General features: G+C 47.4%; 2 protein-coding genes across 3 annotated transcripts; one reads left to right on the top strand and one right to left on the bottom strand.

Moving 5' to 3' along the window:
- Positions 1-448: 448 nt before the first annotated feature.
- actr3b (actin related protein 3B) lies at positions 449-13,868 on the bottom strand. 2 transcript variants are annotated; one of them, XM_084940318.1, is made up of 12 exons: positions 13,634-13,868; positions 8,377-8,432; positions 6,274-6,398; positions 6,064-6,174; positions 5,492-5,587; positions 5,287-5,394; positions 5,062-5,205; positions 4,804-4,977; positions 4,478-4,570; positions 3,977-4,102; positions 2,329-2,412; positions 449-2,116 (listed from the first exon to the last, which is right to left on the bottom strand). In XM_084940318.1, the coding sequence occupies exons 1-12, from the start codon at positions 13,675-13,677 to the stop codon at positions 2,021-2,023; spliced, it is 1,257 nt and encodes a 418-aa protein (XP_084796444.1). In that variant the 5' UTR covers positions 13,678-13,868; the 3' UTR covers positions 449-2,020. The 2 variants fall into 2 exon arrangements, with proteins under 2 accessions (XP_084796444.1, XP_084796445.1); XM_084940319.1 differs by lacking the exon at positions 8,377-8,432 and having other exon boundaries at positions 13,634-13,867.
- Positions 13,869-18,968: 5,100 nt separating this feature from the next.
- On the top strand, positions 18,969-26,265 carry LOC146380906 (apoptosis regulator Bcl-2-like). Its single transcript, XM_084940339.1, has 3 exons — positions 18,969-19,727; positions 19,802-20,148; positions 25,269-26,265. The coding sequence occupies exons 1-3, from the start codon at positions 19,610-19,612 to the stop codon at positions 25,398-25,400; spliced, it is 597 nt and encodes a 198-aa protein (XP_084796465.1). The 5' UTR covers positions 18,969-19,609; the 3' UTR covers positions 25,401-26,265.
- The last annotated feature ends 927 nt before the right edge of the window (positions 26,266-27,192 follow it).

The following is a 27,192-nucleotide window of genomic DNA, read 5'->3' as shown; positions in this document are numbered from 1 at the left end:
GGTGGAGTTAGAGAGGAGGGACACAGGGTGAACAGGTATAAGAGTGAGGTGAAGAGGAGATTCAGTCAGAGTAACTGAGCATGAAACACAGAGGAGTGCACCTCCTCATTCAGGTGATTCATCTGCAGTAGAACAGTATCACTAGCTCTCACAGGTTACTCCAGCCCAAGAGGAGCCCAAGTCACTGGATCAAATGCAAAAGTTTGAACATTCAAGTAAAGTGAAAGCAGCAATGTAAGGTTCACTATCGGCATGCACAGTGAACCAGTCAGCCAACCTCGTGATAAAAAAAGAAAACACTGATGGAAGTGGGTGTGGCTTAAATGAGCAGGCCCAGGTCCATCTGAGGACTATGGCAGAGGTCGGAGGGTCACTGACAGATGGCTGTGCTGGAGGTAAGGACAAGATTTGTGGTGCAAGAAAAGAACTGACATGGAGAAAGCAAAGATATGATCTGCAGAACTTCATACATGTTTATTGCAAACCAGTATGTACAGATAATATTGTGAAATTGACTAATTATAGACATGAACTGTTTGGAGGTTGATTTTTAAATATGCAAATGAGGCTTCATCTCGTTTAAGAAACACTCATTTGCATAACGTGGATATTATCTGCTTTCATCCCTGCGCTGTAAGAGAAAACGTGTTGTGGAAGCAAATCTCCAAACTGAGCGTCTCACCTAACAATGACTTCTGGAAGACGTGCCCATCACATGACTGCACCTGAACACATGCTGCAGGTTGTTTGGACCTGATCTTTGATCGGTCTGATTCTTGCTCTCTCAGTCGATATAAATATCTATTAATGTAAAGTTTATATTATTATTATTTATTTTTATTTATTTTACAAATATAGAGCCTGACCACATTAAAAACTAAATCCATGACCCAGAATCATTTGGAGCCTCCTCCCGGCTCACGCTAATCCAATTTCATCAAAAATAAATGCTCATGCTGAGCCACAGTCATGTCTCTTATATCTAAAGTCACAAAATACACTTTATATGTTAACATGAATAGATTTACTCTCCCTTTGTATTCTGTCTGGTGGTTTTTGGGGGGATCTTGGGGCCGTAGACCCAGAGAGTGATGTTCAGACCAACATCCCTCCATCACTGTGAGACTGGAGCAAACACAGAAATTTCAGGAAGCCAGTGTGGTGATGAGCTCGTTATCTGACACATGGGTGGTGTTTCATCTCAACATCAGAGACTATGACTTTACTCTTGTACCAGAAAACGAGAAAAAGCAGAACAGGTCCCCTTTGATTGTGACGTCACACTGCGTCGCTGTCCTGACACCATTGGCGCCCTCTGCAGGCTGCAGCGCTCAAAACTACACCTGACTGTGCTGCCAGAGAGAAAATGAGACCATCACCACCAAAGAAAATTATTTTCTGTCTGTCTACGACACTGTCCGAAAGACGAAGAGACGGATTTTAGAGCTTTTTCTAGTTTAGAGACAAAAAGTCAGTGAGATTCAGTGTGAGTCTGATCATTATAGCAGGGCCACAAACATGCTGACATAAATGCCAAGTGACAGAAAACATCCAGAGGCTTTTCCTGTTAAATCCACCGTCGCCAGCTTCAGCACAGAGCGGCGGCTTGTGTTTGATAAGAGGCCGAAATGAGGATGAGAGGCGAGCAGGCGCCATATTTATCTCTATCTGCTGTGAGGACAACAGCCTCAGCTTCGGAGGATCTCTATTAGCACTGCTACGTGTTGGAAGAAGGTTGGCTAGCTACACCAGGTCTCCTGCAGCTCCTCTTGTTCTCGGTAAAATTCTTCTCTGTGGAGTAAATTTATCAAAACAAAACCACTGCAAACTTTGTCGTGCTCTCTAACTGCCTTTGTGCTTCACGTTCTCCATGTGCTTGATGATGCTGAGCTAGCCCGCTAACAGGTTAGCAGCCTCATAGGTGAAAACTGAGAAGGGCAAAAAACTATCAGGCTAATGGCTGAGTGGCTGGTTGCTAGCAGGCTAACAGGTTAGCGGGCCGATGGGCTCGCCGCTGTCATCAGGACATGATGCCAAACACGGGGTTGTGTCGACAGATGCTCGGCCCGATCTCGTCGTAGTCCTTCTTCGAGTGACACACCTGGAAAAACTCCGGCTGCAAACACAACAACACACAGTGTCAACAAAGGTTCCTGGTCTCTCCAGACGGGCCATCAGTTATAAACTGAATGCATATTTTATTCACTAAGACCTGAAACCATAAACTCGTCAGGAAAGAGTTTACTGAGCAGGCTCATTTCCTCCAGCCACATGTTGTTTAGGGAAATGCTTTGTGTGAAAGTAGAAGAACACAAAACTTTTGGTTACCGTGGACGCCAACATAGAGCCTCCGAACCAGACGGCGTAACGCTGCATGTGATGTGAGACGACCTGAACCTCCATCGGCTTCGGCTGCCAACACACAAAAACACGTCATCTGCATATAAATGATTCACATCACAAAGAAACTGGGAACAAACCAGTGATCCAGTTAAATGCCGTCCAGGTAAAGGCTGTAACATTAAAGCTTAACTCTGCTCTGTGCTGTTATCAGCTGCACCAGGATCTGGTGACTATTAATCACAGGTGGCAAAACTACAGACAAGTACAAGTACAGAACCTACTGTTAAAAATACTCCTGTAAGTTCAAGTACAAATTCTTTACTCAAATAAAAGTGAAAAGTACCGGCTCTGAAACGTACTCAGAGGAAGAAAGTTCCTTGAAGAACATTTCTACCACATTTTTTATTAATGTAATAATTTTAACCTGAATTTTAATTCTAATAAATGTACTCAGCTTGAATCAGGTAAGTAGAAGATGAGCAGGAGGGAAAATAAAAATACATTTCTTTTTTCTGTTGCCTCCGTTGTAGAGGGAAGGACTTTGTTTCTAACCAGGAACACGAGCACAGTCAGAGGGTGAAGTGGATTCAGCAGGTGGGGAACCTAAAGTCAGCTGTAATGGCTCAGTGTGGGGAAAAGAACCAAACTCACAATCATTTCTACTGAGAGCTACAGTAGATGTTCTTAGTGTGCAGGCTGTGATCAGCTGATCTGCTGCTCTCTGTGGATGTACACACCTGGATTCAACCAGATGTGAGCAGATGTTTCCTGAGTTGTCCTGGTTGATTTCATCCTCTACACTGACAGTTTATGCTATCTTTATATTAGACAGTGACAGTGCAGCAGTCACACACTGGTCTTTACTTTAAAGCCATCACAGTACAAACTCACCTGTTTATGCTGCACTAACCTGCAGCCTTTAAATAACAGTTAGTCTGCCTCAGTTTGTTTAGTAGCAGGTTTAACAACATGAGGACTTCTATGTGAGCTTTAAATGAGCATCCTTCCCTTTAACTCTAAGCTCTCTTCTTCCTCTCCTGTCCTTCTTTCTTATCTTTCTCCATCTCTGAATGAACGTAGCTCTCTGTCTTTTCTCTCCCAGTGAAACAAGCAGCTGGACCTTTAGCACACTGTGAGATAAACTGCACACAGACAGTTTGTGTGTTTGCTGATGTTTGTTAGCTGCATTTCAAATTACCTGACAGTACAAAAGTTTTGCTCGCTCCTCTTCAGTAGGGCTAGCTAAATGCTAAACATACGGAAACCTGCACTCCACTTTAAACCCAGAGTATAAACTACAGATAAACCTAAAGTCATGATCCTGTTCGAAAATGTAAGGAGTAGAAAGTACAGATCGCTGAAAATTCTACTTAAGTACAAGGTATTTGCACTTTGTTAATTCCCACCTCTGCTATTAATAGGAAGGTGATTCCAGCTGGGACCACCATGGGACCAGCACTGATCTGGACTGTGGAGGAGCTCAGTGGGGACCAGTTTCAGCCTTTTGACTGAAAAGTTCCACACAAACAAAGAAAAGCTTTACCTGAAGCTGACCAACGTTAAAAACCTCTGCTTCCATATGTGTTCAGGTCATAAAGGTCTGGATCGGCCTGCACTCACTGGTCAGGCTCACCTTTATCCGTCCTCCGCTCAGCTCTTCGCTCAACTTCAGCCGAGCGTCCACCACCCTCTTCAGGTCCCTCTGCAGCCGCCGGCCAAAGTCTCTGAACATGGTGGAACCTCCAGAGAGCACGATGTTCTATTGGACACAGAAGACTCACACAGCTTCAGCAAATCCTCAGCCTCAGTCATTCACAACAAATACACTTCTTCAGTTTTAAGTTCTTCTCTATTTGTTTTTCTTTTAGTTTGGTTATTTATGTGATGCTTTTAATGTGAAATTCACCCTGAACTTGTACAGGGTGTGTTGTACCGCGGTACTAGCTGGGAGGGGCTCCAGCTCCACGCCCCCACCCACCAACGACCCTGAACTGGATAAGTTGTCAAGAAAATGGATGGATGGATGTAATTTATCAGAACTCATCCAAAACTCACAGTGGTTTTTACACAAATACACGAAGAGATATAACAACCACATGTGTGCGTTTGTAACGATTCCACCCTTGTGAATTACCTTGTAGAGCGGTCTGCGCACATCAATTGGACAGCTCTGGATGACCTCATCAACGACATCAGAGATAGGCTGCATGAAGTCTGGATTAGCAAACTGGAAAACACACATTCACATGTCAGGTATTATTATTTATGTTCTTTTGTTTTTATCAGCATGTGCAGGCATTAGAACAGAGCAGCTGCGGGGTTCCTCAGGGTTCTGTTCTTGAGCCTTTACATTTTCAAACTATATGAAGCTCAGTTAATTTGTTACTTTTATTCATTTTTGTTGACTGAATGAAAATAGATTGGAGCAAAATGTAAATAAAAAAAAGACTTTGTTGTAACCTCGGGGTGGAAGAAGATCTCAGGGCCCAGGAAGCGTTCGTAGCCCACGTCAATGTGGAAGGCGGTCTTGCTGATGGCGTTGACTCCACGGTACTGTTTGATCCACTTTCCTGGGTCAGAGTCATACTTTGTGAACTCCTTCACGATGTCCGGACAGATGTAACAGTATCGCTCCTACACTCATAAGTACACACAAATACACACTAAAGTACACAGAAGTACAGACAGGAGGACAGAAGTGGAGGAGCACTCTGGTACCTTCACGGCCTTGGCGGTCTCCAGAGACTGCTCCGGTGGGATCCCCACCTCTCGGTCTCTAAGAAGCTGTTGGATGAAGAAGGTGATGTCCCGCCCTGCTATGGGGATGTGTTTTATACAGCTGCCAATCACGTAGCCCTCAGCCTGTGACACATGAGCCGACCGGTCAGTCAGCAAAGAGGCTCAAACCCCGCCCCCTCTGTTTCAGGTGGGTGTGTTTCTCACCACGGGGATGGCGTGTGTGACGCCGTCTCCGCTGTCAATGACGATGCCGGTCAGAGTCCTCTGTCCCACCTGCCGGGATGTCCAGGACGCCGCCAACGCCAGCACCGCCTGATGGAGAGACGTACTTTACGCCACAGGGTCCTGGAACCTTCCCCAGGATTCTGGAATGTCCTGGAAGCTGTTTAAGGATATCAGCGCGTCTCACCTGTACTGCGATGTAGAGTCCAGGTATGTTGAAGGTCTCAAACATGATCTCAGCCAAGTACTCCCTGTTCTCTGGAGTGTTGAGAGGAGGCTCTGTCTGCACACACACACACACACACACACACACACACACACACACACACACACACAGAGACACACACAGATACACACACGTGCACACACAGACACACACACACACACAGAGACACACACACACACACACACACACACACACACAGAGACACACACAGACACACGCACACACACACACACACACACACACAGACACACACACAGATACACGCACATCAAATCCGTGACACTGTGAGGTAAGGACGCTACAATAATGCCGATAAAAGCTCGACAGTCACATGACCCCTACGAGCGAGCGCTTTGGTGACCGTGGGCTCAGGATCCTGCTCTCAGCTCGAGGTTCGGTTTAACAGTGGATTTTAAACTGCCGGTAACTGTAGCAACGGCACTAAAGCCTCATCAGTGTTACCTTCAGTCAAAGAGCTGAAGAACTTCCTGAAGAATGAAACAGAATCAAACACAAACACTGTGAGAGTGTACCATGAGGAAGCTGTGGTCCTCAGGTTCAGCTCGCAGGTACTTGAAGATGACCTGCTCCATAAACTTCTCCATCAGGTCCCAGTCCTCCACCATCCCGTGTCGGATTGGCCACTAAACAGCAAAGGACGGAGAACAGCAGCAGACCAAACCATCAGGTTTCATTTACATCTCGTTGCACAAACAGGGTCCTGCTTCTTTTCCTTCTCCTACCTTGGTTGCATAGTTGGGTTTGTCTACGGCTTCGTCGCCGATGTAGAAGTCCAGGTCATCGACTCCTCGTACGAGCCTCCTCTGGGCCTGCTCTCCCACGCTGGCAGACTCCTTGATTGCGATACCTGGTGCATGCCATTAACACAACCATAAACATACGTGAGTCACGGCTTTCACTGGTTACAGCAGAATAAACCATTGAAAAGTTTATTATGGCTACTCAAAGCACAAAGTGCCGGTGTTCTGGGAATCCATCCTGCCTGAAAAAACATCCTACCCAATGTTTCTGCGCAGACGCGGCGCATGCGCACTACACCAACGCCGAATTAACTTCTTTTTCTTTCACCCATCCGGAATACTTCTTAAGGTTATGGTTATGGTTAAGGTTATGGTTATGGTTAGGTTTAGTAGCAAGTCACTGTCAAATTATAACACGGGTAGGACGTTTTGTCAGAGTAGGACGGTTTCACCGGGGTGGGGGTTAAACACACGGTTTGTTGAGTCTGCAGCTGACAGAGAGGAGCAGACATGTGGAGCAGTTCCTCCCTAACCTGACCGTCTGCATCGCTTACAGGGAGAGCCTGCAGTGCATCAGTGTGTAATGCACAGTAATCTCACGCATTTATTAACTGTGAAAGTCTGCAGCAGTACATAACCAGGCTCGCCTCCTGTTGGCACATTTACACATGTGGGTAACGAAGCGCTGACATGCTGCATGATGGGAAATCAGTCATCAAAGCTTCAGAATCTCTCACCAACAGCCTTCAGCTGACTGTTGGTGTATACATGAAACTGAACTGAGTAACTCCATGAAGGAGGTGATAGAGGCCGTGATGAAAGCACAACCTCATATCCAAACTGTCACGCGCTCCGAAACCTTCGGTTGGTCCAGTTTTAGTCTGATATCTGGAACCTGTTTGCATTTAGCCTTGACGCAGCATGTGAGGAGGTTAGTGATGTGGTGGAGTGTGCAGCATTGGACCATAAAGCTCTCACATTTAAGTCCACGCTGGAACCAGTTGGCCCATCACATAATGTTTTGTAGCCGACCACTTCAAAGCGTTCCAGGCTCTGGTTGCCTAGGTGACCTAATGTATTTACCACCAGGTCATATGTCACTCAGTGGTATTCTTCGCTGTCACGGGGCAACCGTGGCTCAGGGGGTTGGGAAGTGTATCTGTAACCGGAAGGTCGCCGGTTCGATCCCCGGGCTCTCTGTCCTGGTCATTGTGTCCTTGGGCAAGACACTTTACCCTATCGCCTACTGGTGTTGGCCAGAGGGGCCGATGGCACGATATGGCAGCCTCGCTTCTGTCAGTCTGCCCCAGGGCAGCTGTAGCTACAACCGTAGCTGCCTCCACCAGTGTGTGAATGCGAGAGTGAATGAATAGTGGCATTGTAAAGCGCTTTGGGTGCCTTGAAAAGCGCTATATAAATCCAATCCATTATTATTATTATTATTGGGTAGACCCTTGAGTTGCTCGCCTCCAAGTTGAGGAGAGAACATCACAGATCTGCACACTTCACATCAGCGGCCCTTTCTTCATCCACGTGCGCTTGAAGTGGCCAAAGATGGTTCACTCGTTACTGAGAATACCTTCCAGTGTGTATGCAGCTTTAGACTGGTTGGTTCTGACTTGGAACTGATGTCACAGTTATCTTATTGGGAGAACTGGGACAAAAGGTGTTCCACAGGGGTCAGTACTTGGCTCTGACCTATTTACCTGGTACTCAAATAACCTGGTATCACTGACTAACAGCAGCTCTATTCATTACTATGCTGTGGATACTGTGGTGTACTCATTCACACCTTCTACTGACAAAGCCTTGAACTACCATTCATCCATTTTTATCAACCATTTACCCAGTTTAGAGAGGCTGCAGCCTATCAGAGGGCTGCTCTGAACCTAAAAACTGTTTGTTTGGTCATTTCAAAGATGTGATTAGATTTAAGCTCTTCTGGTTAGATGAAGACTTATATTTTTATACTTATGTGGAAGAACTGATGAAGACACAGAGTTAGGTTCACTTTGAGCTTTAGAAACAGAAAGTGAACCTAACTTAACCTTAACTGTCTGTCCGTCGTTGCTGTGAGATGCTTACAGGACGGCATGATGAACTGTGGCTCGGTGTTTCCTGCATAGCCGATCTTTGTGTATCTGCAGCCACACAGACAGAAACAACAGTTAGACATAAAGGTTCTTAACATCTGGCTGTGGGTCCAAATACGGCCTCTGTGGAAAACAGTGGAGTGACTCCCAGCAGACATTTATAAATTCAGTTTTGCACATAAAACATTGATAAAACATCAGGAAATGAGTCAGCAAACAGAGGCGTGACCGATTACTGCTTTGTCTTTGACCTCTATGTAAATATTCAGTTCATGTAGAAAATGATGAGCAACAGTAACAATAATCAGGACCTGCAGATACAAAGCACTGAAACATCATTTCAGCAGTTTGACTTCAGGAGCGTTTGCCTGACGACACTGAGTTTGACGCATTTTTACTGCAGACCTGTGCTTAGGATGATATACTTTTACCTCATCACAAGGGAAGAGTACCTAAAGTAACTGTAGTAACTGTAAAGTAACTGTAGTAACTGTAAAGTAACTGTAGTATTTTCACTACATCAAAAAAACACAGACAAAAAAAAAATGACATCTTGTTCCATGAAACTGAGTTCTGACAAATAAATCATGAAAGATTAAAAATGAACTGAACTGGCTGTGATTGCTGGATAGACCCACACGTCTAATACCTGACCCTGGACCCTGGGATCAGTTCTAATACCTGACCCTGGACCCTGGGATCAGTTCTAATACCTCACCCTGGACCCTGGGATCCCTCTCCAAAGCCAGACCAAACTGATCTGGGACCTGCTCTGAGTGTTTTTGGCTGTTAAGCGTGCGTTCATGGCTGACAGTCAGCTCAGCGTCACCCTTTAAACGCCTGCAGCCGTGAGCTATTTCTAAACGACCCCAGGATGTCACCTTGGCTCGGGGGCACGGACCGACGTCGAGGCTGAAGGAGATCACGCGATCTCTGATTCTGAACAGCCAGCCGGGCTCACACAGGGGGAGGGGGGTCGGTGTGCAGCTGTCCCACATTCACACTGTGGCCCAGAATAGATCGCACACAGACTGCTCCACAACTTCACCTGAACCTCCACCCAACCAGCAGCTCCCGCAGCAGCAGCTGGATGAACATGTGGAACAGCTGGAGCTCAGTGTAAGCACCGCCATCAGCCCCTCACCTGCCCCAACCACCTGATCATCACAGCGCGTTTACCTCCACCCGCTGATGGATGATTCCATGAGCCAGCTTTTATTTTGGTAAACTGTCCCTGTAAACACAAGCACGCGCGCTCACAAACACACAAACACAAACACGCACACTCACTCCGGAGGATTAAAGCCAGGAAAGCTGCGGGTCCAGATGGCATCAGCTCAAGGGTCGTCAGGTCCTGCGCAGACCAACTGTGTGGGGTGATGGAGCGCCTCTTCAACCTGAGCCTGAGGCTGGGGAGAGTCCCACAGCTCTAGAAAACCTCCTGTGTGTGGCTCTGACATCCCCCCTGATGAAGACCCTGGAGCGGCTGGTCCTGGCTCAGCTTCGCCCCCTGGTGAGCTCATCACTGGACTCACTTCAGTTTGCCTACCAGCCTGGCATCGGAGCGGATGATGCCGTCATTCACCTCCTACATCGTTCCCTCGCTCACCTAGAGACCGCTGGGAGCACTGTGAGAATCATGTTCTTTGATTTCTCCAGTGCCTTCAAAACTATTCTTCCCACGGTCCTGAAGGACAAGCTGGAGCACTCAGGAGTGGATCATCACCTCACAGCATGGATTCTGGACTACCTCACTGACCAACCACAGTCTGTGAGGACTCAGGGCTGTGTGTCGGACAGGGTCGTCTGCAGTACGGTGGGCCCACAGGGAACGGTTCAGGCTCCGTTCCTCTTCACTATCTACACTGCAGACTTAATAATAATAATAATAATAATAATAGATTTTATTTATGAGCGCCTTTCAAGTCACCCAAGGACACTTTACAATAGGATAAAACACTTAGTAAAACAATGGCAAAATAAGAACAATAAAACAAAAGCACAAGATAAAATTAACAAACAGTGGATTCGCAGTGAATATGCAGATTTGAACAGATGAGTTGGGATTTAAACTGGGGGAGAACCAATGTTTCTTATTTCTGGGGGCAGAGCAGCTGAAAGCTCTGCTTCACATGGTGGTGAGGCAGAAGGAAGGTACAGCAAGCTGGATAGAAGAAGAAGATCGAAGTGATCTCCCACAATTCCACCCAGTGCTTCCTGCAGAAGTTCTCTGATGACTCTGCAATAGTCAGCCTCATCACTGATAGGGACGACAAGGAGTACAGAGGACTGACTCAAGACTTTGTGGACTGGTGCCAGCAGAACTACCTCCAGATCAACACTAGTAAAACCAAGGAGCTGGTGGTAGACTTCCACAGGCACAAACATCCTCCACTGCAACCACTGAACATCCAAGGTATGGACATTGAGGCTGTGGACAGCTACAGGTACCTTGGTGTTCATCTGAACAACACACTGGACTGGACTCATAATTCAGACGCCCTCTACAGGAAAGGGCAGAGCAGGCTGTACCTGCTGCAGGGACTCAGGTCTTTTGGAGTGGAGGGCCCACTCCTGAAGACCTTCTATGACTCTGCGGTGGCCTCAGCCATCTTTTACAGTGTGGTCTGCTGGGGCGGCAGCATCTCTGCCGGGGACAGGAAGAGACTAAACAGGCCAGCTCTGTTCTAGGATGCCCTCTGGACTAGTGCTGGGCTATATCATACTGTTCACGGTAATACCGGTATAATGTTGGGCAACGATAGGAAAATGAAATATGGCGATAGAATATGGGTAAAACGTGCATGCGCAGTGCCTTTGTTTTCATACGCACATGGCGGCGACGCAGAATGAGAAGAGCGAAAGTGGATCGTTGAATGAAACAGATGAACCAGAACTGGTTTGTAAAACTGCTGCAGCTTCAGTGGTGTGGAACTGGTTTAGCTTTCGTCCGTCAGATACACAACAAAGCACTATTTTTGGTAGAGCATGCTAGCGGACCGTCGTCATTACCGTGTTGTTTGGAAAATACGGCACACTTAAAATCAGTCCTTTGATTTTTCTGAAAGTCGACAGTGCTCCTTATAATCCCGTGTGCCTTATAATCCCGTGTGCCTTATGTATGAACTCTGGTTGTGTTTACTGACCTCGAAACGATTTTATGTACACGGCGCTCGAAAATCTGTCAAATGTTTCAGTTAGGGCTGCCACAAACGATTATTTTGATAGTCGACTAGTCACAGATTATTTTTGTGATTAGTCGACTAATCAGATCATCATCCATTGGACGTAAAACGTACAGCTTATTGCACCAGCATGCATCTGCTCTTATATAACTATCATTAGCTTACAGCTTTAAGTGTTTAAGGTATGTGCTAACTAAAAATAAAGACAAGATGATAGTTTGTTAAATTTTAATGAAATTTGCAGATTGTTTCGGTGAAGTTTAATAAACTCCTTGCTATCTAAAATATAACGGGACACCGGAGTAAATTCTCGAGCATCTCACACTTCTGATGATCAGCTGTCTGCTTGACGTTTGTTCAGCTGTGTAAAAACTATAACTTTAATCTCAGCCAAACCGATTTACTCAGGAACAAATAAAATACTAAAAAAAAAGCCAAACAATAACATTTTTAAGTTATCTAAGTGACTTATATATCATGTTTAACCTGAGTAGCGAAAGACGGCGGTGGGTTTGAAAACGATTTGCCGGGAGTCCGGTGTTCTCACGGCTCTAGTGAGTCTTGCCCCCGGCTAGCTATCGAGCTAGTGGGTAACAGACGTCTCCGAAAACGTCGGAGCACTTTTGAAAGTATGTGGTGTCTTGATAAACTGAGCAGATATTTGAGGTTTACACAGCTACATTCTCGCCTGAAAATATGTTAAACGTTTATTTTGTGACCCAGAAAGAATAATAAGAGTAATATTAAAACTAACTAGCTGCCGCCATTGTTGGAAACTGAGCTGGGCTGCGCTATGAATTCTGGGACAGAGCTACTTCTTCTTCTTCGGGGTTTAACGGCAGCTGGCATCCATGTACATGCAGTGCTGCCATCTTCTGTTTCAGTCCGTTATTACACTCTTAAATCCTACTACTTATTCCTGCGTCTTTTGTGATCTTACAAAGCTTCAAATGACGCGTCGACTATTAAATCAGTCGTCGACAATTTTGATAGTCGATGTAATCGTGACTAGTCGACTAATCGTGGCAGCCCTAGTTTCAGTATGACTTTGCTAAGCTACGAAGCCGCACCACTTGATGGATTGTCGGAGCATTACGGCTATCGTAGGCGGAGCCTCGCGGAGTGATACGTACTGTGCTTCAACATAATATTACCGTATTGTGTGTGTTTAACCTCTTTTTAAGTTTTGTGGATGTTATACATGGTTATGCTCAGAATATGTCAGCCCATTTCTACTGGAAATGCCTTTTGGTTAAACTGTCAGTAAGGAATTTGCATTTGCACTGTTAAATTTTTATATAACTTTAATGCACATAAAAAACAGCTGCTTGTTTAAGTGAAAATACATTGATGGGGTTTTTTGCACTAATAAAGTTGTGGAGTTGTAAAGTATTTTGTCTCGTGTCAATTATATCGTCAGTTATATTGTTATCACAAATGTTCAAATGTATATGGTGATAAATATTTTTGGTCATATCGCCCTGCTCTAGTCTGGACCCAGTGGAGGTGGTGAGTGACAGGAGAACGGTGGCTAAGCTGTCATCCCTGTTGGACAACATCTCCCACCCCATGCAGGAGACTCTGACAGCACTGAGCAGCTCCTTCAGTGGCTGCAGCACCCACGGTGTGGGACGGAGAGATTTCGCAGGTCTTTCCTCCCCACTGCTGTCAGACTCCACAACAAAGACTCCAACTGATCAAACACACAAACCCACACATGTGCAACAAGACTAAGTGCAATACTCTTTCTGGCATCGTTGTATTATACTCATACTGTATATAGCATTTGTATTCTATTTTATTCGATTGTATATAGTATTTTATTTTATTTTATTCTATTCTATTGTGTACAGTATCTTATGGATATATTATTCCAGTGTTTTTTCTCTAATTTTTCTATGCAACTTTGCACTGTCCACTGCTGTAACAAAACTAATTTCCCACGCGTGGGACTAATGAAGGCTATCTTATCCACATACATGATGCTGTTCACAAAAACACATGACGTCACATGTACTGCCACTGCGCGCGCGCATGTGTGTGTGTCTGTGCGCGTGTCCTGACCCGGTCCCGCAGTCTATCACGCACGGGGGCAGCTGCAAGGACATGGCGCGGTCCTGCTCGGTCCGGCCCGCAGAGCTCGGTGTCGGTGTCGGTGGTCGAAGCGGAGTCCGGTGTGTGATGGAGGGAGGAACGCGTCCGCTCTGCGTGCGGGTGCGTGAGCATATGTGTGTGCGCGAGCACTTCCGGGTCGGAGGGCGAGATGGAGAAAATAGAAACAGCTGACGCGGCCCCGGTAACCGGAGTCTGTGCTACGTTCACGTAATGTGCGTAAATGAGATCGCTGCTGTTCAGAGCACAGAGAATGAAAGAGAGGAGGAGGAGCAGGCTGTGATTGGCTCATCCTGCTTCCAAAATGTCAACTAATGCGCACTTTGAACTTCTAAATAAAGTTTATGGACGACAATGACGCGCTCGGTGTGATGAGGCGGGACGTACAGCAGGGGGCGGCAAACACTCACAGCAGCATAGATAGATAGATAGATAGATAGATAGATAGATAGATAGATAGATAGATAGATAGATAGATAGATAGATAGAACCTGCAGGTGTTCAGTCTGCTGCTGTAGTCAGGCTGAGCTCTCCTGTGGGCACAGTGCTGTACAAAAGTCTTGGGCCACCCATCATTTAAGCAGCTAGCCCTCCTCCTACTTTTTAAAGTGCTTTTGAGCAACAGATCTCCAGCTTTCTGAAGCTCTTCTTTGGACACTGGCTGCTTTTACACTCACGTTCAGTCCTCGTAGCTCACAGGTGTGAGTTGTATTTGTAGACTCTTTGTTCCCAGCAGGCACACAGACACATTTCTGTAGCTGTGTAACTGCCAAAGATAACACAGTTACAAAACCTGCACAGCTCAGCAGTGAGTCCTCAAACACGTGAGGACACTGGACAGAAGAACAAGTGCCCTAAAAACTCTCTGCAGGTGAATAGCACCTGAGACATGATGTGGACCTGAGACATGATGTGGAGACATGACGTGGATCTGAGAGATGATGTGGACCTGAGACATGATGTGGAGACATGATGTGGACCTGAGAGATGATGTGGAGACATGATGTGGACCTGAGACATGATGTGGAGACATGATGTGGACCTGAGACATGATATGGAGACATGATGTGGACCTGAGACATGAAGTGGAGACATGATGTGGACCTGAGAGATGATGTGGAGACATGATGTGGACCTGAGAGATGATGTGGACCTGAGACATGATGTAGAGACATGATGTGGACCTGAGACATGATGTGGAGACATGACGTGGATCTGAGAGATGATGTGGACCTGAGACATGATGTGGAGACATGATGTGGACCTGAGAGATGATGTGGAGACATGATGTGGACCTGAGAGATGATGTGGAGACATGATGTGGATCTGAGAAATGATGTAGAGACATGATGTGGACCTGAGACATGATGTGGAGACGTGATGTGGACCTGAGAGATGATGTGGACCTGAGACATGATGTGGAGACATGATGTGGATCTGAGAGATGATGTGGAGACATGATGTGGACCTGAGAGATGATGTAGAGACATGATGTGGACCTGAGAGATGATGTGGAGACACGATGTGGACCTGAGAGATGATGTGGAGACATGATGTGGACCTGAGACATGATGTAGAGACATGATGTTGATCTGAGAGATGATGTGGACCTTAGAGATGATGTGGATCTGAGACATGATGTGGACCTGAGACATGATGTGGAGACATGATGTGGACCTGAGACATGATGTGGAGACATGATGTGGATCTGAGAGATGATGTGGACCTGAGACATGATGTGGACCTGAGACATGATGTGGAGACATGATGTGGATCTGAGACATGATGTGGACCTGAGACATGATGTGGAGACATGATGTGGATCTGAGACATGATGTGGACCTGAGACGTGATGTGGAGACATGATGTGGACCTGAGACATGAAGTGGAGACATGATGTGGACCTGAGAGATGATGTGGAGACATGATGTGGACCTGAGAGATGATGTGGACCTGAGACATGATGTAGAGACATGATGTGGACCTGAGACATGATGTGGAGACATGACGTGGATCTGAGAGATGATGTGGACCTGAGACATGATGTGGAGACATGATGTGGACCTGAGAGATGATGTGGAGACATGATGTGGACCTGAGAGATGATGTGGAGACATGATGTGGATCTGAGACATGATGTAGAGACATGATGTGGACCTGAGACATGATGTGGAGACGTGATGTGGACCTGAGAGATGATGTGGACCTGAGACATGATGTGGACCTGAGACATGATGTTGATCTGAGAGATGATGTGGACCTGAGACATGATGTGGACCTGAGACATGATGTGGACCTTAGAGATGATGTGGATCTGAGACATGATGTGGACCTGAGAGATGATGTGGAGACATGATGTGGACCTGAGAGATGATGTGGACCTGAGACATGATGTGGACCTGAGACATGATGTGGACCTGAGACATGATGTGGAGACATGATGTGGACCTGAGACATGATGTGGAGACATGATGTGGATCTGAGAGATGATGTGGACCTGAGACATGATGTGGAGACATGATGTGGACCTGAGAGATGATGTGGAGACATGATGTGGATCTGAGACATGATGTGGACCTGAGACATGATGTGGAGACATGATGTGGATCTGAGACATGATGTGGACCTGAGACGTGATGTGGAGACATGATGTGGACCTGAGAGATGATGTGGAGACATGATGTGGATCTGAGAGATGATGTGGACCTGAGACATGATGTGGAGACATGATGTGGATCTGAGAGATGATGTGGACCTGAGACATGATGTGGACCTGAGACATGATGTGGACCTAAGACATGATGTGGAGACATGATGTGGATCTGAGAGATGATGTGGACCTGAGACATGATGTGGAGACATGATGTGGACCTGAGAGATGATGTGGAGACATGATGTGGATCTGAGACATGATGTGGACCTGAGAGATGATGTGGAGACATGATGTGGATCTGAGACATGATGTGGACCTGAGACGTGATGTGGAGACATGATGTGGACCTGAGAGATGATGTGGAGACATGATGTGGATCTGAGAGATGATGTGGACCTGAGAGATGATGTGGAGACATGATGTGGATCTGAGACATGATGTGGAGACATGATGTGGAGACATGATGTTGATCTGAGAGATGATGTGGAGACATGATGTGGAGACATGATGTTGATCTGAGAGATGATGTGGAGACATGATGTGGATCTGAGAGATGATGTGGACCTGAGAGATGATGTGGAGACATGATGTGGATCTGAGACATGATGTGGAGACATGATGTGGAGACATGATGTGGACCTGAGACATGATGTGGAGACATGATGTGGAGACATGATGTTGATCTGAGAGATGATGTGGAGACATGATGTGGATCTGAGAGATGATGTGGACCTGAGAGATGATGTGGAGACATGATGTGGATCTGAGAGATGATGTGGACCTGAGAGATGATGTGGAGACATGATGTGGAGACATGATGTTGATCTGAGAGATGATGTGGAGACATGATGTGGATCTGAGAGATGATGTGGACCTGAGAGATGATGTGGAGACATGATGTGGATCTGAGACATGATGTGGAGACATGATGTGGACCTGAGAGATGATGTGGAGACATGATGTGGATCTGAGAGATGACGTGGACCTGAGAGATGATGTGGAGACATGATGTGGATCTGAGACATGATGTGGAGACATGATGTGGACCTGAGAGATGATGTGGAGACATGATGTGGATCTGAGAGATGATGTGGACCTTAGAGATGATGTGGACCTCCAGCACATCAGGAAGCCGTTCTTCATGAAGACACAGGCTGAGCTGTGATGTCTGATGGAGCCACAGTTGAAGGATCATGTTTCTGATTTTCCTCCATGCTCAAGACTTTTGCACAGTCCTGCAGCGCAGCGTGATGATGCAACACATTCCTGGCTCAGACTCAGTAGCAGTTTTTGATACGGGCGACACAGGCGGTTGCCCGGGGCAGCATCACGGGCATCGGCAAAAAAAAAAAAAAAATTACTCGTACTCATGCTGCCCCGACATCATGCCAGCGCATATTGGGAATGTCGTAGGCACCGACTGAGTTTGCTGGGAGTAAGGGCGCCCTCCGTTTGCGAGGTGCGCCTGCTGCTTGCTGCACAGGGAGGAGAGGGCGGGACAGCGGGGGATTCTCTGGCTGGCTGGAGCAGCATCTAATAACCAACTCACAAAATAAAACAAAATTAATTGTTTTAATTGCTGCTTAAGTCAAAGTAAACTTTATTGTTATCTCCGCTACATACAGTATAGTAGTGCAAGTAAACAAACAATATATATAAGAAGAGTAAGAAAATAAACATACACTTTAGGACTAGCGGTAAAGGGATCAATAACAATTTAAAATTTATAATTTACAGTTTGATGATTTAAAGTCTCACACACAACCCGTCGAAAGGAGAGGGGGCCGGCTGCTTCCAAATAGAGCACATTTCATTCATAATGTTGTAAATCCAAGCCCATTATGGATTCATGATTTGAACCCTGGGTTGTGCGAAATCCCAGAAATACAGCTTAGACAAAGTGAATCTGTGAACTAAGGTGTAGGTCTGTTAGGTTATGTTGTGGTGATCCTCGGGTTGGGGGATGGGTGTTCATACTGGAGTGCAAAATTAAAACCAGTGGAAGACGGACAAGAAAAGTTCAAAGCCATCAGGTGCTCAGCTTAGAAAAAAGAGAAAAGAAGAGGTGGAGAAACAGCAAAAGATACAGGTAAGCAGATGTGTGATTGGATAATGGCAGGTCATCCTGAAACAATCAGAATCAGAATACTTTATTAATCCCTAAGGAAATAATGTGGGTTACAGTTGCTCCAAGAAGAAATGGTAAAAATAGTAACAGTAACAGACTAAACTCCAAACAATACATTATGTTTCAGATTTTACACATTTAAGAAACAGCACTAATATATGCAGATCACTCAATTCTAAATATCAAGGACTAACAGAGGTGATTATAAATAAATATCAAGAAAATTAGTGAGAATATTCCAGAAAAGAGCGTGTGTTCAGCACAATATTAATTAGTCATTGTCAATTCTTTATTTGTCCTGTTCTCATTGTATGGCGAATTATGATGGCAGTTTGGTAGCCGTTTGCATAGTAAGCATACTCTCTCTCTTCATGTATGTGTGTGCTTCTCTGGTGAAATTCAGTATGGTTCCAACAAGTTTTATGTTAATGTACAATCCATAATGTGTGTGTGTGTGTGTAGGTGGGGGAGGGGGGGGCGCCAGAGGGAGTGTTCGCCCAGGGCGCCAAACAGGCTAGGACCGCCACTGCTCAGACTGACGTTTCTCATCATCGTCACAAACACGTCACGTGTTGGAAAAGTCGGCTTTTGTTGCTCTTACATCACGTTTCACTTACAAACCACGATATCGAACATTTTTACACGTGCACGCTCGCACCCACGCGCGAGGAGCTGCAGATGCGAGTGACGTAGGATGAGGAAGTGCGCGCTCGCGGAGCAGAGCTCCTCCTCCTCGCGGAGCTGCGGGGGAATCCCGGAGGGGCGTGCCCGCTGTTTGCGCGTGAGTGTGAGCAGCACGTGCATCGTGAAGGGAGCGGACTGATTATCGGTTATTGATCAGAAGCAGCGCGCGCCGTCGCGCCGCCATCACGCTGAATGTGTTCGGAGCGCGTCCTCGCGGCGCGCCCCGCGGCTGCGCGCGCACCTCCGCCCGCCGGTAACGGAGCACCGCGCGGAGCCTGAACCGGTCTGAACCCGATCCTCGGACCGTCCTCGCTGTGGGCGGAGTCTGAAGCGCTGACGTCACAGCACAGCTGATCAGCGATCGATACTTGTGTGAGGAGTTGCAGCACGTGACTGTCAACTACAAAAGGCGTTCTCATTGGCTGAGGAGGATGACGTGCTGGTGGTGAGCCAGCAGGGGGCGATGGCCGCCGCCTACAGCAGCCGGGACCTGGTGGAGGACTTCCTGCGCTACAAGCTGCTCGGCAGGGGCGTGGCTTGGCCTCAGCGGCGGGCCAATGACGAGAGAGCCCCGCGTCCAGGTGAGGAGACGTCCACTTAGTTACCCGCTTCCTCAAACATGTCGCAGAGTAATGGCATCATCATCTCCTCCTAGACCCTCCTGTGGCCCCACCCTGCCTGCAGGCCGTGCTGCGGAGCGCCGGCGACGAGTTGGAGCGACTTTACGGCGACGAGCTGTCTGCGCAGGTGACGGTGCTGCAACTGCGTGGGAACGGCGGTGGCGCTGCACACCGGCGCCACCTGACGGCTATCAGAGAGGAGCTGTTCAGGGATGGCGTGAACTGGGGACGCATCGTCGCCATGATGGAGCTGGGCGGAGCTCTGAGCGCCGCGGCCGCCAAGTCGGGCGACGAAGGTCAGATGGACGATATCGCCAGCTGGATGGAGGAGAGTCTGGACTCGCAGTCGCTCCGGAGATGGATCCATGACAACGGAGGATGGGTAGGAGCACGATTTCCCTCCGAGTCCTTATCTCCTCTGATGTTTCCTTGTCTCCTTTGCTGTAACCTTTCTCTGTTTCCTTGTGGTTGACTTTCCTGCTTGGCTGTGTCCTTCCTCATGCATCCTTCCATTCCTGTTTCCTCATCTCCTCCTCGCTTGTCTTCCAGCTGAGAGCCCCTGAATTTTCCTGGAATTCCAGGACTCCTTGTTTCTCATCAGTTGATGAGGTGGTTTTGGTTCTTCCTCTGCTTTTTCGGGGGTTCTGAAAAGGTGCTTGAGAGTTTTTAATGTTTAATGAGGTTCAAGTGTACTTGAAGAAGTTCATGTAAGCTAACGGTGGTCTGGCTGTGGTTGAAGGAAGTCCAGGACAGAGTTCAGGATCGACTGAGCACGCTCTGCTGCTTCAGGGAGTCGCAGATATGTTTGAGGCGTCCTTGAAGGAGGTGAACCTGCAGGAGTGAGAGAGCTGAGGAGATCGCTGCAAATGTACCAGGAGGTCCGACGAATCAGATCAATCAGACAATATCAGAGCCACAGAGAGTGTATGAGCACTGAACATGGGGGTGTTTGTGAGGACCCTAAACCTGGTCCTGACCTCACCCTTCAAACAGACACACACAGACACACACACGCACACACACACACACACACACACACACACACACACACACAGAGTATTTTGGTTTGATTGCAAATTATATGCAAAGTGTAGAAAATCCCTAAAACTCTGTGGCCTTTGTGTGTGTGTGTGTGTGTGTGTACATGTTTGGACATCTTGGTGGGGACAGTAAATTGGCATGCACTACACCTGTGGGGACCAACAGCCCATCCTCACGAGTTTGAAGACACTTTTGAGACTCAAAATGTGGTTTTAGTGTCAGAGCTACAGTTAAGCTCAGGCTCAGGGTTAGAGTTCATTTCAGGTGGGTAGGGCAAGCAGCTGGGGAAAGCATTATGTCAATAAGATGTCCCCACAAGGATATAAAAACATGACTGTGTGTGTGTGATGATAAAACCGTTAAACTGAAACTGAGACACACACACACACACACACACACACATCTTGTCTCTGCAGGCTGATGACTTGTTGCGTATCTCATATGTACAAACTGAAGGTTCAGCTTTGGTTGTCATGGAGATGACTGTCAGATTCATCATATGTTTATCACATGTTTGAAATCCTCATGTGACCTGAGAAAGTTGAAATGAGCAGCGAGCGTCTCCCTCCTGCAGAGGGAGCTGCGCTCTCAGCTCTGCTCCAAACCTCCAGGAGGTCGCTGCATCACTCAGAGCTCCTGAATCATTCATTCATCCAAACATCGGTCAGGAGAACTGAAACCCAGCAAACGAGCCTCTGAGCAGCACGCCTCCTCAGTGAGGTGTGAGAGGAGGAAGCCCCAGGGAGACCCAGGATGCGCTGGGAGTGCCTCGTCAACCTGGAGAAGCAAGAAGTGGTGCTCCTACAGAGGGAGGCCCGGAGTTGCTCCTGATAAGGACTAGAAGAAAGGCCCTGTGACCTCATCAGGACGGGGCGTGTCTGTGAGCACAGCCTGGGTTTGAGACAGGCAGCGATCTGAGGCGGAGCATCTGAGGCCCGCTAACGCCCTGCTAACCCCGCTAATGACCTCTAACGATCCACTAAGGCCCTGCTAATGATCTGCTAATACCCTCCTAACACCCCGCTAATTACTCGCTAACGCCCACTAATGACCCACTAATGCACTGTTAACGCCGTGCTAATGATCCACCAACAACCTGCTAACACCCTACTAATTACTCGCTAGCGCCCGCTAATGCCCTGCTAACGCCCTGCTAACACCCCGCTATGACCCACTAAAGGCCCACTAGCTCCCTGCCAACAACCTGCTAACACCCTACTAATTACTCGCTAGCGCCCGCTAATGCCCTGCTAACGCCCTGCTAACACCCCGCTAATCACCCACTAAAGGCCCACTAGTTCCCAGCCAACAACCTGCTAACACCCTACTAATTACTCGCTAGCGCCTGCTAATGCCCTGCTAACGCCCTGCTAACACCCCGCTATGACCCACTAAAGGCCCACTAGTTCCCAGCCAACAACCTGCTAACACCCTACTAATTACTCGCTAGCGCCCGCTAATGCCCTGCTAACGCCCTGCTAACACCCCGCTAATCACCCACTAAAGGCCCACTAGCTCCCTGCCAACAACCTGCTAACACCCTACTAATTACTCGCTAGCGCCCGCTAATGCCCTGCTAACGCCCTGCTAACACCCCGCTAATCACCCACTAAAGGCCCACTAGTTCCCAGCCAACAACCTGCTAACACCCTACTAATTACTCGCTAGCGCCTGCTAATGCCCTGCTAACGCCCTGCTAACACCCCGCTATGACCCACTAAAGGCCCACTAGTTCCCAGCCAACAATCTGCTAACACCCTACTAATTACTGGCTCCATCATCATCTTCACTTTGTGGTCCTTCATCAGTAAACTGCACACCACCAGCAGGCCTGTTCCATGGGTTTGTGTGGTTTCCATGCAGCAGGTTTTCAGTATGTGGCGTGGTGTGTGGTCATAAAGCTCCTGAAAATCACTCGAAAATAAAATGGAGTCTGGTGCAGAGAGCGAGAGGCCCGAACAGTTCACTTTCTAATTATATTCTCTCCTGTCGCTGTGGTTTCCTTCAGTTATATCTACTGCCTGATAACACGAGAGGCTGTGTGTGTGTGTGTGTGTGTGTGTGTGTGTGTGTGTGTGTGTGGTATTACCCAGAAATATCTTTCCAGGTAATCAGTGTGGTTGAGTTTCCGCCTCAGGCTTCAGGTCAGCTGACACACCGTTTCTTCAGAACCTGCTCACAGCAAAGAGCACACACACACACACACACACACACACACACACACACACACACACACACACACACACACACACACCTACCTATGTGTGTGTGTGCAGAGAGCTCTAAGAACACAGGCAGTGGTGAGCTGCGCTGCTTTCTCAGAATTCTGCAGTCAAACTTTCCATCGTGGCGCTCAGCGCAGCGCAGTGGTTTCTCTCTCTGATGTTGTCTTGCTGGAGGATGGCGGCTGTTTCGAGCCCTGAGAGCACCCGAATGTGAAACATGGGGTCAGCCCATCACGCCTGGCCTTCCTGCAGCTGTGTGAGCCGTGCTCTGAGGACAGTACTGACTGAAGCAGTCGAGTCATCTCGCTAACATCTGATCTCTGAAGGCTTTATCGAGCTCAGACTTCAGGGTCAAATAACTCCCAGGTGTCTGTGCAGGTAAACCCCGCCCCCACATGTGACTCATCATGCCAGCGGGGTGGGAATCAGGCCGAAGCCGGACTGCTCACTTCTTCGCCAGAATCCTGCTGACTCCATGCTGAGGACTGGTGTTGGCCCTCATCGGCCTGCAGGCCTGAAGAAATAAGCGAACGCTGCAAAGCCTGCAACTCCTCCGACGTCCAGCAGAGGCAGCAGTGAGTCAGTCCCTCAGACTCCGTGTTCAAATAAAGGTGGTTACAGCCTCGTACACAGACTGTCACCTCTTTAAACTCTGTTAAGGCTTTGAGTGATTAGGGGCGTGGCCTCTGTGACTGACAGGTGGACGGTGCTAGCTGTCTGCTAGCTTCACCTGAGCTGGACCTCTGCACCGTGTCTGTGCTGCTGGAGCATTTTTATTTAACATCATGTGACCGATAACATGGCTGCTGTGAGGTTACTGTACTAACAGAGCGACCAAGAAGGCGGAGCTCCAGACTCTGAGGAGAAAGAAGCCGGCACCTGAGCAGGACGCCTCGTGGACGCCTTCAGGTGTTTCAGGTATGCAGAGGAGAGGAGGAGGACTGGGGCACACCTGGTTTGGGAAGTAGGAGGTGGGAGGCAGATGTCTGAGGTCTCCTCTGCTGCCTCCAAACACCTGTGCACAGTTACAGTCAATCTTTAAATTACATTTCAGTATAAACGTCTGACAAAGAAAGCTTTTAACCTGGACTCTCACTGAGTCCACTGAGTCTGGAGCTGCTTCAGCCCATTGGACAGGATGTCAGGGTAAAGGTGAGCTGTCAATCATCCAGCCTGTGCATGTGCTCTTCTTCTGTGGTGTGAAGCTTCTTTAAAGGCGGCGGTCAGCTTCCTGTCAGGCTGAAGGCCGCTGGTGTTTGTCAGCAGCTCAGCTGGAGGCCCGAGTGCAGCTACAGGAAGTGCTTCACAGGAGGGTTCTCCCCTAATCTTCATATCACACACACACACACACACACACACAGCATGCAGGGGAATAACCCAACACTCCCTCGTTAACACTCGACTGCTTGCACACAATATGAAGCAGCAGCACCGGCTTTGTGTCTTTGCGTGTGTGTGTGTTTGCGTGTGTGTGTTTGTGTGTGTGTGTTTGTGTGTGTGTGTGTTTGCGTGTGTGTCTAGACCACAGGTCTGAGTCATGTGACGCTGATGTTGGAGAGCGTTGATGTCCACAGTGACCAGTTTGCCTACACGAGTCATGGCAGACTGATCACACGATCAAACGTTGGGCTGATTGTCACTGAGTGATCAGCTGCTGGTTTCTGTCTGTATGTGTTACTGAGGCTGTGTAAATAAAGCTGAATGAAAGTACACACTGTTCTGATCTGTCAAAAAACAAATACTGTCACGGTTCAGGTTGACCCAGTATTTTGAGTTGTCATGTTTTTGCAGGTTTAGTTCAGGTTCCATGTGTCATTCTGTCTGTCTCAGTGTCAGGTCTGCGTCTTGGTGTAGTGTTCTCGTTTCCTGTTTTATTGTGAAGGTCTGCGTCTCATGTGGGTGTGTTCAGTTTTACCTCTGTCTCGTCTTGTTGATTATTCCCAGCTGTGTATCCACCATGTCTCACCCGTGTGTTCTCCCTGCTGTCCATCGTCAATCTCCTCTGCTCGTTCTCATTCTGGTCCAGGTTTGTGCTCTGTAGTTTAGTTGTTTCCAGTCTAGTTTAGTTCGTGCTCCATTTGCTGTCTGTCCATATTTATTTTGTGTTCAATAAATCACCCTTACACCTTCACGACTGCCTGCGTTTGGATCCTCCTTTTCCTTTTCCACACGGCTCTTTTCACTCGCCGTGACAAATACGACAAATGAAGTGTTTCCTGTTTGTCTTTTTTCCCAGGATGCTTTTGTGGAGCTGTATGAGTCCAGACCCACCGACAGCTTCTGGTCCCTGAGGACAGTGTGTGGACTGGTCGTACTGGGAGCAGTTGGGGTCATACTGGGATTTCTATTCAGCCAGAAACAAAACTGATGGGAGGTGTTATCTGGTCCAGCCATGGAGCTGCAGTTCCTGTGGTGTCCACCAGCTGCTGCTGTGCTCCACACTGAGACTCCAAAGGACACTGACTTTGTGTGGGTGGATTTTTATGGGGACGTAAATTTCACCACCAAAATTCTCTGAGTGTTACTTTTAAGGCTTTGTTGGCTGTTTAAACTTTGAGTTTCTCATGGTCACAATAACATTCAGCCAAAGGACTCGAGGGAAGACCGACCTCCAGCTGACTGTAAATAAGGCATTCTCTCACTTTTTTACCCTGGAAGTTTCCTTCCAGCCTTTATGTTAATCTGAGCAAAAGACATCCTGGACCTGCATCAGACTAAGCTGGCCTGAAATGATGAAGCAAAGCATTTAAGGAAGATTCACAGGAACAGCCCAGTGAACGGACAGGAAGCCAGCAGCTGTCAGAGGCACTAACAGCTGCACAGCACCAGAACAAGCTCCAGCAGGACTGTGAGCCAACGGCAGCGCCTGATTGGATCAGCTTCAGATCAGGTGACTGAGATCCAGCTCGACCAACATCGAAGAAATGTTTATATGGTACATGAAGCTGATGAATATCTGATTATTGAAGTCTGGTTTGTGACGCAGTTTGGTGCTTATGTTAGCACCAGTGAGGATGATGATGATGGTGACAAGGAGGAGCCAAACCTTTGAAGAAACTAAGGAACCATGTAAAAAGATTTAAATGTAGCAGAAATGCTGAAACCGTCTATAAGGATGTGCTGAGCCTCAGACTGTGTGAAAAAGAGACCCATGTTCATTTCCTGTTTGCTCTGCCTTTCAAAGTAAAGGTTCTACTTAAACAGACTGCTTATTAAATCATTGTTGTATTAAATGTAGTCTGAGAGTTTTTATTACCATGAAGTAAACAGAAGTGAAAACCAAAACTCAGTGTTAAAACTGTTAAAAAAAATATAACAGAGCTCACTCACTATGTGTTACTATGCCTCTCTGTAATAGGTGTAGGCTGCTGGGGGATTCCCATGATGCACTAGGTGTCTTTATCCTGTCTTCCTTCTCTCACCCCAACCAATCACAGCAGATGGCCCCGCCCCTCCCTGAGCCTGGTTCTGCTGGAGGTTTCTTCCTGTTAAACAGAGTTTTTCCTTCCCACTGTCGCCAAAGTGCTTGCTCATAGGGGGTCATTGCTGGGTTTTCTCTGTATGTATTATTGTAGGTCAACCTTACATTGTTGAGGCTGTTTAAATAAAGCTGAGTTCAGATTCGTCTGTTGGAGGCTTTGTTTCCTCAGCTCGTTTCACTCCAGGAGCTTCGTTCATAAAACAGAGCAGCTCTTTGAGCTTTAGAAAAGTTTTCCTTTGATGTGGAAGTCTGAACTTCAGGTCCGGAATGTTCCGGCCGTCTTGGTCTGAGCTGTGGAGCTGAGGCCTCTCAGGAGAAGTGAGGACATCCATGTTTTTGTGGTCGATAATGTTCAGTTACACTGAGAATGTAAATGTTGATGAATCTGTTTGAATTGTTTTGAATTCAGAATCAAACTGAAACAAGTGGTCCGGCTCGAAGCTCGAGTTGTTTTCCAGATGAAGGTGCTCTGATTCCTGATGAACTGAAGACCTTTGGAGGACTTTCCCTGTCAGATATGTGGATGCAGGACCCAAACACAGGACTCTTAGAATGAAAACAGTGTGTTTGTTTACAGTGCAGAAAGTCTTCTGAGCGTGCTCCAGGTGAGGATGTATGTCCCTGACACCTGTGCAGCGTCTTCCTGTTGTGACGGTGGTCCATGTTTCACTCCCCTTGC

The sequence above is a fragment of the Perissodus microlepis genome, chromosome 9 (assembly GCF_051167445.1).
Source record: "Perissodus microlepis isolate ML-2025 ecotype Zambia chromosome 9, ASM5116744v1, whole genome shotgun sequence".
Taxonomy (NCBI): Eukaryota; Metazoa; Chordata; class Actinopteri; order Cichliformes; family Cichlidae; genus Perissodus; species Perissodus microlepis.
This window is presented reverse-complemented; position numbering and strand designations above follow the sequence as displayed.

Bases quoted from the DNA above. Each gene is read 5' to 3' on its own strand.
- actr3b (XM_084940318.1), bottom strand. From the start codon at position 13,677: ATGTCCTTGCAGCTGCCCCCGTGCGTGATAGACTGCGGGACCGG. The intron at 5,588-6,063 runs GTACACTCTCAC...GTGTGTGTGCAG, and splicing joins AGGACCACAGCTTCCTCATG to ACAGAGCCTCCTCTCAACAC. The intron at 5,395-5,491 runs GTGAGACGCGCT...TCTCTCCATCAG, and splicing joins GACTCTACATCGCAGTACAG to GCGGTGCTGGCGTTGGCGGC.
- LOC146380906 (XM_084940339.1), top strand. From the start codon at position 19,610: ATGGCCGCCGCCTACAGCAGCCGGGACCTGGTGGAGGACTTCCTGCGC. The intron at 19,728-19,801 runs GTGAGGAGACGT...ATCTCCTCCTAG, and splicing joins CGAGAGAGCCCCGCGTCCAG to ACCCTCCTGTGGCCCCACCC. The intron at 20,149-25,268 runs GTAGGAGCACGA...CTTTTTTCCCAG, and splicing joins TCCATGACAACGGAGGATGG to GATGCTTTTGTGGAGCTGTA.